This window comes from Rhipicephalus sanguineus, chromosome 8, assembly GCF_013339695.2.
Source record: "Rhipicephalus sanguineus isolate Rsan-2018 chromosome 8, BIME_Rsan_1.4, whole genome shotgun sequence".
NCBI classification, from domain to species: Eukaryota; Metazoa; Arthropoda; class Arachnida; order Ixodida; family Ixodidae; genus Rhipicephalus; species Rhipicephalus sanguineus.
In genome coordinates, this window is record NC_051183.1 from 72,310,196 (window position 1) to 72,322,740 (window position 12,545).

Below are 12,545 nucleotides of genomic sequence, written 5' to 3' on the forward strand. Positions count from 1 at the left end.
ACCTCCCTGTTTATATCCACTACCTCGAATCCCTTCTCTGGACTAATTGGCCATATCTCTCTGTTTGCGTCGACAACCGCTCTTTGCAAGTTGGCGTCCGAAGCGCACTATACCATTTACAATGGTATAGTGCGAGCCCTCTAGCCATCAGCATTGTCTGGCGCGCGCATCCGATTTGGCAGCACTGCGCAATTGCGCGCTTGTCCAATTATATTTTCTGGGGTTTCACGTCCCAAAACCACCATATGATTATGAGACACGCCTTAGTGGCGGGCTCCGCAAATTTCGACTATCTGGTGTTCTTTGACATGCACTGACATCGCACAGTACACGGGCCTCAAGCTTTTCGCCCCCGTGGAAATGCCACCGCCACGACCAGGATTTGAACCGGCGACCTTCGGGTCCGTAGCCGAGAACCATAACCACTGCTCTACCGCGGCGGACAAGCGCGTGCCTGTCCATGTTGATGAGGGCGCGCACTATTCCACTGCGAATGCTTGCTGCTGTTCGGGTTTCATTTGACGGCGATTGTATGGGTGCTGTGTTTTCACCGCTCCGTTTGCGCTGAAGCGATACACAGGCTCGCTGCAGCGGCCGCGTTTCCTTACTCCCACTTGAGTCGCGCATGGTCAGATGCTAAATACTTAGTTCGTATAACATTCTGAATGGCTGCTATGGTATTCATTCATTCGCCCTTACGGCAAAACTGACTTCTTTGCTGTTAAACTAGCGTTGATATTGTATAAGTCCTGCCAAGCACATAGACTGTTGCACTGTTGCAATATGGGGTTTTGTCAAAACCGCTCCCTCCTATAAACATATAATGTGTTGTGTGGAATTAGAAAGGATGATGGTCTAGTGGCTGAAGAAGAGTTCGCAAGCCAATGACTACAAATGTGTGAAAACACTCCACGTGAAACAGTAGTGACGATATATTTAATGTATCGAAGTATTCAAAACAAGTAGTAGGTAACGTAAGGCGTACAGGTATTCCACTAGTATATTTTATGAGTGTCTCAAATATTTGTGGGATCAGTATCGTATATCTGTATCATGATACCATTGCAAACAATGTCCGGCCCTAGCGTGGCCCTTGCACAGGATAATAAGTTGTGATTTTCTATAAGCATGTGGGCGTGCTCATTTTCTGCGTTGAAACACGCGTGGGAGTAAAAACAAAGTGCATATTCAGGGTGAAGGCAACAACACCAACTCTTATTACATAGACGGAGATTGGCCTAGATTACCTATTGAGGGCTATGATTTCGGATAGATTTTAAAAGCAAAATCTAATGTTCGCTAAACAACCCAACCTAAATCACCGACAATCGCTATCAGTGGGCGAAAGTCTTTGGTAACCGTAACATTGCGTGGAATGCTTGGTAAATATGAGCCCCTATATTTCTGATGGTTTTTAGATAGGCGGAGTATCTGAAAAGACTAGAAAAACTTGCAGGACGCTTGAGCTTGACCTTCAAGGATAGAAGGCCATATCGTAATTGGGCCCCGTACGTGGACCTTCTCAATTGCTAGAGTTGCTACGGTTCTCTATGCATGGCTCAACCGTGCCATAAGGAAACGATCGACTTTGTGCTTAAGACTGGCCGTTTCAAACTATCCTAGAATCCTTACTTCAAGTACTGTTGTTAAGTGCCCACTACGCCATAATTCTTCCTTTTGCCAATCAGCGAAGGGCTCACTACTCGTCCGTAAGGCAACGCGTGAACCTACGCAGGTGCTCACATTGCTAATAGTTTTGCTGCTGATGATGATTAAATAAGTCTGAGCGCTTTGTAATGGGTCGGTCTTTAAAACATCCACTATGCGCAATTCACATGTTTTGACGCCTGGCGTGATTCTACGCTTCTGCCACGCAATATTACATGCGTTCAGAAAATTCCTTCCACTACATGACACTCATAAAGTGTCTTTTTTTTCCGAAGCAGCTTTAAGCAATAGCGTGGCTTGGTGGTCAAACACCTACTTGCCACGCAGCCGGCCTGTGTTCGATTCCCATTCGAAGCCAACGTTTTTACTATTTATTTTATTTGCATCTCTGTCGATTTTTCGGTCACGGACAAAGTGATCCTTTTTCGCTCACAACCAACGATGCCGACACCGACGCAGAGACCGGAATTTCTCTGAAACGAGCTCTTTAACGCTATCGCGTTAATATTCGCAGTTTATTGGATGTAATATGCGAAGTGATATTATAGTGCTGGCTTCAACTTGAACGGTGTGTCTGCATGCAGGCTACGCCTTTGTTGCATCTGCTTGTACTACGCATCGGCAACAGCTCGGTGAGGACCAAGCATACACTTACCAAGGAATTCGTATTATGACCCACGAAATGGCACATACGTAAGCTTTTCTTCTCGTTTATCGAAAAAAAAAATGTTGTATTGCTTTTTACTTTATAAAGTATACATATGTTTAAAGCTGCGTTGACATATTTAAGACATATGTAGAATTGAAGCCTTGTAATCTGGCATGTAATGTAAAAACATGGCTGATCCCTCTGTCACAGTAATCGGTATAACACGAAAGTGAAATGTGTCTTCACAGACGTAGTTGAGCGTTTGTTGCGGATTCTTTCGCCCCAAGGGCGAAGGAATGAATGCTACAGCAACAAATTGTAATGTCACGCGAAGAACGGCAAGCAGCTCGAAACTTGCAACGCGTTGCTGAAGCAGAAAGGACGCGAACTAACTGTCACATTTATAACTTATTTCTGCGTGAGCACCGCGCTCCTTTCGCAAAAGCGGCCACTGCAGTGAGCCAAGTGAACTTCGTGCTCTCAACGCGAGACGTACAAACCACCGCGATCACGAGAGAAGCGCAAGCACGAGCGACAACGCCCTGTAGACGCGGGCGCCCGTCGCAACGGCGACGACCTTTGAAGCGCGCTCTTCTACGCTCTTCGAGCCCTTCACGCCATCTCGCTAGTGATAACGAAAGCACGCTGTAACGCCGATCCCCGAGTACCGCCGCCGGCAAATGGTGTATATAAATAGCTCGCCGTTGGCATTGTGAAGAACATACCGTCCGTGGCCGAATCGTTTCGCGCTGCGCGCTGCGGAGCGAGGGTCGTAAGTTCGATTCCCGGTGAGGGAACTTTTTTCTGTTTTTTTTCTTTGCCCACTGTTAGTCTTTATATTTTACAACGTCATTTCCGTGACGGAAATACGTCAGTGGAGCCGTGGTGGACCCCGGCATAAAACACTGTCGTGTTAAAAATTGTCGCTGATAGGTGATACGGTTTTTTCTATATCAAGTGTGTCTTTCTTAATAATATTATCTGGGGTTTTACGTCCCAAAACGATGACATGATTATGAGGAAGAGCTTAGTGGATAGCTCCAGAAATTTGGACCATCCGGTGTTCTTTAACGTGATCTGTCATCGCAGAAAACAGAGGCGTCTAGCATTTCGTTTCCATTGAAAATGCAACCGCCGCGTCCGGGTTCGAATGCGAGACCATCGGGTCAGCAGCTGAGCACTGTGACCACTGTTTCACCGAAACGGACGAGTACGTCTTTCCTAATGCGAGCAGCAGTTATGAACGATTCATCAATAACGAAAGGTAAACAAGAATGTCGTGGTATTTTATAGAAATTATTATTCTAATGAGAAGACACAGTCTGTCAGAGGGTCAGGACATTCATCCTAGCAAGCAGGTGCTTATCGAGTAGAGCGATAGTTCTATAACTGTCTAGTGGGCTCAAGTTACTTGTCATACTACGGGGCAGATACTCACGTTACATGCGTAGTACCTTCCTTTATGATCATGTCATATTTTCGGTCCTTACAAACAGCTTTCACTAATGAGCATTAGTGATCGTTAATGAGCAGCACTAATGAGTAGACGAATAATCAAACAGCGCTTAGGACGGGACGAGAAGAAGACACAGACACGGCACTGAACGAGCAGCCGAGGACAAAAGTGTAACAAACGTGCAAGCTCGCTTTGCTTGCAAACCCTTTGTCTACCAAATGTCTTGATCGGAAAAGTTGACAACTTCGCGTAATTGCAACACTCGCGAAGACCGCCATTCTTGACGGCACGACAGGCGCCTTTCGCTTGCCGCTCGGCTGTTATTCGTTTGACTGCAATAGGCTTAAATAAATAATCCAACCCCAAGAAAAACAGCTTGTATAAAATACACATGTTGTTATTGATCTACTAACTGGTGTCTTCAACATACGACCGTTTCTGTATAGAAATTTTACAATTTATGAGACATAGTACACATGAAAACGTACTACCGATCGACTCTTGTAATTACAAATATGGTGGCGACGCTCTCATTATTGGAAACCGCATGTTGATTTTCATGCAATGTAACATATACCTAATGACATTTATACTTCGCTTTGTTCTAAAATCATCCTCGTAGTATGTAGTTATAGGCTCATGAAGAACCGCCTTGTGTCGTTGTTTGGAATATTGTACTAGCGGTCCTTTGCTACTGACTGTGAAAAGATAATCATTTGCACGTGTCTTTTCTACTCTGCGGTACGCAGGTTGGGTTGTTCGCACGATGGCACGACCGCTCCTGGCGTCATCAGAGCTTTTGTTCCAAACAGTGCGCATTGTCCATGGGGTGATGGATATATTATGAGTTATTTGCAAGAAGACATAAGAAGCATGCAATTTTCTAGTTGTTGCAAGTATGATATGCAACGTTTGTCCTGGTAGGTACATACAAAGGCCAGTCCTATACAGCGTACATAGCGCGCTCCTCTTTTCAGTGTTTATATTTTTGTGTATGCTTTCCAGCCACAAAAATATCCAATCTACTCTGAATGCGATATTTATTCATTAGTAGCATATTGTGCACTAAGGCAGCCTTGGCAGCATAATAAATGATTTACCGGGGATTAGGACGGAGCAACATGCATTTTTACAGCCAAGCTGTCAGTGTACCCTGTGCCGTCGTCGTAGTAGCAGCTGGAGTGGCGTAGGTCACGTTATTAAGGGGGGGGGGTGATTAAAGAAATAAATAAAACGGAATAAACTTCTTGGAGAGGCGGGGTTTGAAGCCGGGCCTGCAGGGTTCCAAGGTAAGTATCATAGCCACTGGTTTATACACCATGCTTACAGAACACGAATTTATGGAAAGCAAATGAATGCGTTGTACCGACGATTGTAACAATTGAAAAAAAAGCAGATTACTTGCAATGGGCGCTTCATTAATATATGTTCTCAAAATTTAGACAAGGCAGAAACCTAGCGCTATTTCGGTACAAAATACCGGTAATGTAATTCGCTCTTCGTTTAGATATCTACATCAATTGCAATAAACCAAGGCAAGGTAACTGGGTGCGTAATAGGCTTATCTATATAACAGGGTGCGTCCACTTGGCAGGATTTCGGCTGTGCCGGCGGCAAATCACGTGGCGCGGAGCATTCGATTGAACGCCATTGCCTGAGCACGCAGGTCACGTGATCTCGCTTTGACCAATGAGATGTAGTCGCGCGCATGTCAAATCTAGTGGCGCATTTGCGGCACCACGTGATCTCGCTACAAAGCACATGACGCTATGCATTCGCTGAAATGCCATTGCATTAGTCTGCAGGCCAGGTGATCTTGCTTTGACCGATCAAGTGTCAGCACGCTTATTTCAAATCTATAGTCGGGTACAACTTAAGAAAAAAGCGGCATTTGCACCTCAAAGGCGGATGCACACGCGCTTCCAGCAATGGGCGCGCGCTCTAGGCTGACGTCACGAGCCGGACGGCCGGTGACTCCGCTCAAGGAGAAGATGGCCGCCCGCGCTTCGAACTCGGCCGAGTCGCGTCAGCTGTGAGCATGCCTCGTCAGAGTGAATTCCTAAGCTGTTTTTGGTGGCCTGTCATGCCGGAAATATTATTGCGAGCTTACGATGCACCATTTGTACTGCGTGTGTTTGTTCTGAGCCATTATCCGGTGAAGGAAGACTGCACCGAGCATCGGTGACGCTGCGCTTCGCTTCGTCTGAAAAACGGGACGCGGCGGCGACACACCGCTGCAAGCAAACATAGTGTGTGTTCGTTCCATGGTGTTTTGTTTTGCTCCGAAGTGAAGTTATGACGAGGGAAGTTTGCCAAAGTGCGCTGTGTGGTGCCTACTGTGAGCGGTGGGTGTGCTCGTGTACCGTGTCGCTGTGTTTTCCGTCGGACGTGGTGAGGTGATCGAGCAAAAGCATTCTCAGGAGAAATGAGAAAAGTGTACGCGGATGGAACAAACCTACGAGTTCATCAACGGAATACATTTGTGGAAGCGACCTCCCACGCAAAAATTCGTTTCTGCCAGCTCAGCGCGAACGATTGTTAGCAGCAGTGTTATAAGATAGCCGAGGGTATGGCTGCGTTGTTCCTGTGTTGTGTAGCAACGTCGATTGATTGCTCTCCTAACATTTGATTGATTGCTCTCCGAGTGATGGCGCGAAGTTCTTGCCTATGAGTTGGCACCTTCGTTTCTCTAGCATTTCAGTGTGTTGAGCACCTGCTGCGTTTCATGCGCGGCGCGTGCCGGCGCAACAGCGGCTAATAGATTTAGCGAAGGGCTGGTTGCTCTGAAGAAAAAAAAACGAGGTTGCTCCCTCCGTAAGAGGAGCCGGTACAAAACGAAAGTGAAACGTGTCCTCGCAGAAGTAGTTAAATGTCCATTATACATTGGCATACAATAGCTTATACAATGTCTATTGGTGTTTGGCAGATATAGCACCGCTTGATGTGGACACACTCACGTTGACGCCTAGAGACACAGCTCCATCACGAAGACTAACGTCGATGAACGTGATTAAAGCTTTGTGGTAGCTGCAGTAGTTAACATACACCTAGACACAGCATACGTTGAATCCCGCGCAAAGATCGTTTCAGCATGTACACAACGAACACTAACTCGGCATGCACTCGTTCAAAGCGTCGTCATTTGAGAAGAGAAATGGCAAGAGATGCGATCCCCAGTAGTCGGCGCCAGTGCATTCGACGATGTTAGTCCATTTGGAAACGGCCTGGAGCGCTGCTTGAGGGAATGTGGTTGAATTAGCAACGGTCAGATGTTTGTTCGCCCCAGAACCAAGTCGAACCAATTATGACCGTTAAACCGCTGCCTTCAAAAGGGAACTTGGCGTAAATTCGCGTCGTTCTGTGGTTCTCATTGCTCACCGCGCGCCATCTGTAGAATGCCAGCTGTGACACAATCACGTATAAGGTGTGCTGCCAGAGCTCGCTATGCTTTCCCATGACAAAGCTCTGAGCTGCTTTTCCATTCTCGTGATATGTTGGCACTACAAATTCCTATGACCGCTCAGGCAACGGTGCAAAAAACGAAAAAAAAAACATTTGACAACGTGGACATATATCAGCTTGTGAACCGACTCATGATACCTCTACGCACACCTGTCTGTAAATGTGTGTGCGTTTTTTCTGGCGTTTGTTTATATTTTTTATCTCCCCCATTCCTTTATATTTGAGATTTTCTTAGTTGTCGCGCTTACGTTTGTGCGCATGTGTAAATATGTGCGTGCTTCTGTGCATGCTTGTGTTCATTCCTTTTTCTGTCTTTTTATTTTATGTTAGCGTTTGTTTTTGTAAATTGTCTTTCAGCTGCGTCTTTTTTTTTTCAGAATTCCCTAAACTCATAGTCATCTCATTCAAAGCACCAAGTCCTCTGAATAGCGCGACTGACCTTTTCGACTTCACTAAAGCCTTTCTCTCTCGTCCACCTTGTCTTCTCAGTCTGCCTATTTGCTTTGTTTTCTCCTATTTTTCTGTCCTTGCTTCTTGTGTTGTTGCCACAATGTGACTAACCAACTTGCAAAAAAGATAGGTCTATCAGCTGTGACAACAAAGAAGCTTACAGAGCTACATTACCTTAAAAGAATCCCGTGGATTGCCCACTAATTTCACTTCTTATCCTTGTTCATGTGTTTATGCATCAGTGCATGCGGCAGCTCTTCAGAAGTGCACATGAAAGGGTGCCATATTGTGAAACGGCACCTTGCTATGTTGTTGCATTTTTCATGCTTCCAGTCTTCGTAAACAGGTTTCACTGCCCATCACATATGGTGGTACACATTTTCAATACGAATAATATTGTGCAGTGGGCTGTCATTTCCTGTCTGACGCTATCATCGTTATAAAGGCATTTTTCAGTGAATGGAGCACAGTAAAGTAGTGTACCGAGAGCTTTTGCAAATTTCACCATTTATTACTTCACCAATTTCATTGTCTGAATCTGACTGTCACTTTGCCTAGGGCTTGTTCGATGGCCCAAGTACCTCAGTAAAACATCTAACTTTACTCGGCATTTTTCACTACCAAAAAAAAAGCAGAAAATGCTAGCAGAGTTATTCAGGGTTAATAGTTGTGCTTGTGTTTGCATTACTTGTCCAGTCAGATAAACAAATTAAACAATGGCTACTACATTTATATGATTTGAAGTGCAGAATGCTAACAGTGCCTTTCAAGCGTACGCCCAATTACTGCAATTAAGTACCATGGGGCCCGTAAAGATCAACGGTGCCTGCCGAAATGAGTATTATGGACGTCACTAAGCAAATTATGTTTTATAATTGTTCTTATTTTCATTACTTGCCTCAGCCAGATAACCAAAATAAACAGTGCAACCACATGAGTGTGCTTTGGCATGCGAGCTGCTAACAGTTGCTCTCAATTTGGAGTTGACTACTGCTATTTTACCAACAATGGCTATGACGTGACTGTGGTTTGTAGTGCAAGACTGCTAACGGTGTCTTTCAAGCGTGCCCTGACTATCGTTATTTGACCACTCGGCCCCTCTAGCTCGACGGTGGCTGCTGCCTCAATGATTACCTTGGGCCTTCTCACATTGGCATTATTCATCTCAACAGGCTGTCAACAACAATAGGAGCGGTACAACTACCTGGAAACGGGCAACAGGAGCACTCCACTGGGCTTGCATTGCTGTTATGTGTTAAAGTGGCTTAATGAAATTAACAGTGACTGTGCTGTAGAGTAAACTGAGCGGACGGTGTGTTCCTGTTATTGCTTGGCTGCATTTATTGGCCTTTAGGGGCATGTAAAGCTTGTCGATGGCTCCAACATGACTGCCTCGGCAGACCTGAAGCTTACAATTGCTTCTCGCAGTGCTTGTATTGGCATTATTCATCTGAACAGGCTATAAAGAACACTAAGGGTGTCACAACTACCTGGAAATGGGCAACAGGGGCACGGCACTGGGCTTGCTTTGATATTATTTTTTGAAGCGGCTTAGTGAAATTAACAGTGACTATGCTATGGAGTAAACTGGGCCGACGGTGTGTCCCTGTTATTGCTTGGCTGCATTGATTGGCCTTTAGGGGCATGTAAAGCTTCTCGGTGGTTCCAACGTAGCCACTTTTGTTTTCGTTTCAACATACGCCCTGCCAACATTGGCAGTCAACTTCGCCTCGACTGCTGCTACTTCACCATAGGGCACGACAACATGGCAATGGCTGCACGAATGAGCAGTTTGGGCTTCACTAAAGTAATGATGTTTTATAATTGTTCCTTACTTGCATGAGCTAGATACCCAAACAATGAAACCACATTAATGTGCTGTGGCGTGCAAGCTGTTAACAGTGGTTGTCAATTCCGCGTTGACTGCAGCTATCTCATCAACGGGCCTGTCAAGCTGGACAGTGGCTGCCTGGATGAGGATCTTGGGCGCCACATGGTTTTTCAGGGTTAATAATTATGTTTGCATTTCGATTTGCCAGCATTTCAGCATGTTTCCATGCCAGTAGTTAAATTGAGCAAAATGTGTGCAGGACGTTGCTCTTTCAGAATTGAACTTCCATTAAAAGGAATACGCCATCAAATGAACTGCCTACTTATTTGAGGGGTCACGGGGTAGGATGACTGAACACAACATCCCCACCGGCAACATTTAGGTAGCCCTGATTTAATTAATAGGTAGCCGTTAAGCTTCCTCGAGGGGCTCAATGCCGGACAGCTCGCAGTCAGAGTCTCTTTCTTCAGTGTCATCTTCCCCCAGTTGGATGACGATGGGCTGGACATGGTCACTTCCAGACGTGTCAACTCGGAACTTAGCCTCCAGTTCCATCACATGCCGGATGTTCTTCCTCCAGTCTTCCGCCGTTACGTTCTTGATTTTTTCCCTCAAGATGTCTTCAACAGTGCACAGCTTAAAGTCTCGGTTGTCCGCAGCGAGACCATTTTTCACCTTTGCCCACACGAGCTCAATGGGATTGAATTCGCAGTGGTACGGCGGGAGCCTGAGCACAACGCAACCGGCCCTTGCAGCTGCGTTGTCTATGATGTAGCTGAGAAAGCGTGGCTTCACAGATGCCACCAACTCAAGCAGCTGCCTCTTCACTAACGTCGCGCTGTAGGCGATGTCCTTGCTATTCAGCCACTCTTGTATGTTTTCCTTCTTCCAGGACGTCGTCGGCAATTTCTCTTCTCGCCGGGAGTGGTAAGGTGCATTGTCCAAAACAATGACACTACCAGCTGGCAACTTCTGCAGCACGTCGCCGAACCATCCCTCGAAGCGATTGCCGTCCATTTCTTCGTGGTAATCGCCTGTGTTTCGCCCTCGGAATACATCCAAGCAGCCGTCTACGAACCAATCTTCACTGCCGATGTGCGTGACGATCAGGCGCTGGCCTTTCCCAGAGGGTTGTTTCAGACCCGTTGAAAGGCCATTTGCGCGAGCGTACAGGCGTCCGCGCTTCTGCACCACGGTGTCTGTCCATACGATCAACTGAGTGTGTCCCGCCGTCACCCATGTCTCGTCCAGGAAGAAGATCTTTCGGCCTTCCGCCCGGTAGTGCTCCACGTCACGATGGTAGCGATTCCGCCACTCGACGATGTCGTCGCGGTCGATAAGCAGCGAGTTGCGGCACCTCTTCTCGTACTTGAAGCCGATCTCGGCAAGCAGGCGCCGCACAGTACAGCGCTTCAGTGACGGGAGATCCATACGGTTCGAGAACTCGTTGGTTATCTTCTCGACCGTCGGTATCTCGTTGCGGCGAAAGAAATCGTGCACACATGACCTCAGCGCGCAAAACGTGAAGCTGTCATATTTCGTGCTGCGTCTTCTCTTCTCCGCATTTCGTGGGCGCTTTCGCGAGGGCGTCGAGAGATTGCCGCCCGAAGAAGACGAAGCCTTGGCCTCTCTCCTCACCTTGAAGACTGTGCTTTCGCTGACACCGAGCATCTCGGCGACAAACTTGCTCGTGTCCTCCACGCTGCGTTCGGGCTCCCTGTTGCGCCAGTACGTGTAGCAGTGGAAGATCATGTTCCGTGAATCGCTGTTGAGGATGTGGCCGCTCTTGTTCTTGCCGACGCTCCTTGGTGGTGTGGACATCGAGGCAACACAAGGCTCGTTCGGCAACAAAGAATCGCTTTCCGATGTCACCTCGCTGGGCTCCATGGCGGAAAACTCGCGCTGAACGCCGTGCGAAATCTCGTGAGATCGCAGGTTTGCAAAAAGAAAAAAAAAACGTGAGAAGAAAAAGAAAATAAGATGCATCACATTCTTGAAAATAAGTTTGTGAAAGCATAAAACTAAAAAAAGCAGAAATATTTTGCTATTTAAAACCAGGAGACAAGCATCCATGTATTTATTTAAAACGATGAACGAAGCTTTCTTTTACCTTTCCTGCCTCGGTCGTCTTCTCGCCCCAGGTTTGTAATGGTTTCGATAAGTGCATTGTGCCTTTAAGTATTTGTTAAACAGCAACTGATTAATTTTAGGCTCGGGAAACGAGTAGTAAATTATCCGTGTACATGTAAACGAGCGCAAAAACCATGCAGCGCTGTCCTTTCTACTTTTGTCCCTTCAACGAATTTAGAGAGCAGACGACGCGCAGCGTTGTGGAAGGCATGGGGTTATTTTTCTCTCGCGATCCGGCATGTGCTGTTGCATTCCCATCACGACAGCTCTATCAAACCAGTCATCAAGGTGCGAAACTATTATACGTACCGGGAATTACGCGATTTAGAACCACAATTTTTTTAAAGCGGGACTATTTCTTTGCCGCGGAGGCAATCGGCTGCCGCGCTTCGGTCATATGGGCGGGGCCTCTCCTTTTTTCTAAAGTTGTACCCGACTATAGTGATGTTGCGCCTCAGATGTGCGTAATGTTTGCTTTTTGATCGACAATGTACACAAGTATGAACCTAGTCAGCCGTTCAAGATGGCTGGCCCTTGGGCAAGTGTTTCAACTTTGGCCGAGTGGCTGAATCGAGTGACGTGCCGACAAACAGAAAGACAGAAAGATAGACCAAAATTTCTCCGTTTAAGTATCCCAAGAAAGACTATCGTCTTTAAAATAGAGGTGCTGTCCTGAGTGACTTGCACGGTCGCGAAAGGCACCAGCAAGCCTTTCCTCGTGCAAACACGGTCACATGGCGAGAGGATTGTAACGGAGTCGGATAGACTGGCGCAGTAGACTGACTCCGCCGTTGACGAGTTTGCAGGCACTTTGGCGAGGTAGAAAACCAAGTTACTCAGCTTACCTGCTTCGTCCCATTTATTGGGGACACTCGCCCGTTCGTAAATCGCGAGCCAGT

General features: G+C 46.6%; 1 protein-coding gene and 1 pseudogene across 1 annotated transcript; one reads left to right on the top strand and one right to left on the bottom strand.

Moving 5' to 3' along the window:
• The window catches only part of LOC119403319 (venom metalloproteinase antarease-like TtrivMP_A), a 179,252-nt pseudogene extending 170,241 nt beyond the window's left edge, over positions 1 to 9,011 (top strand).
• Positions 9,012 to 9,927: 916 nt separating this feature from the next.
• On the bottom strand, positions 9,928 to 11,403 carry LOC125759459 (uncharacterized). The gene has a single exon (XM_049418273.1). The coding sequence runs from the start codon at positions 11,401 to 11,403 to the stop codon at positions 9,928 to 9,930; it is 1,476 nt and encodes a 491-aa protein (XP_049274230.1).
• Positions 11,404 to 12,545: the final 1,142 nt, after the last annotated feature.

Coding starts and splice junctions, on each gene's coding strand:
- LOC125759459 (XM_049418273.1), bottom strand. CDS start 11,403: ATGGAGCCCAGCGAGGTGACATCGGAAAGCGATTCTTTGTTGCCGAAC.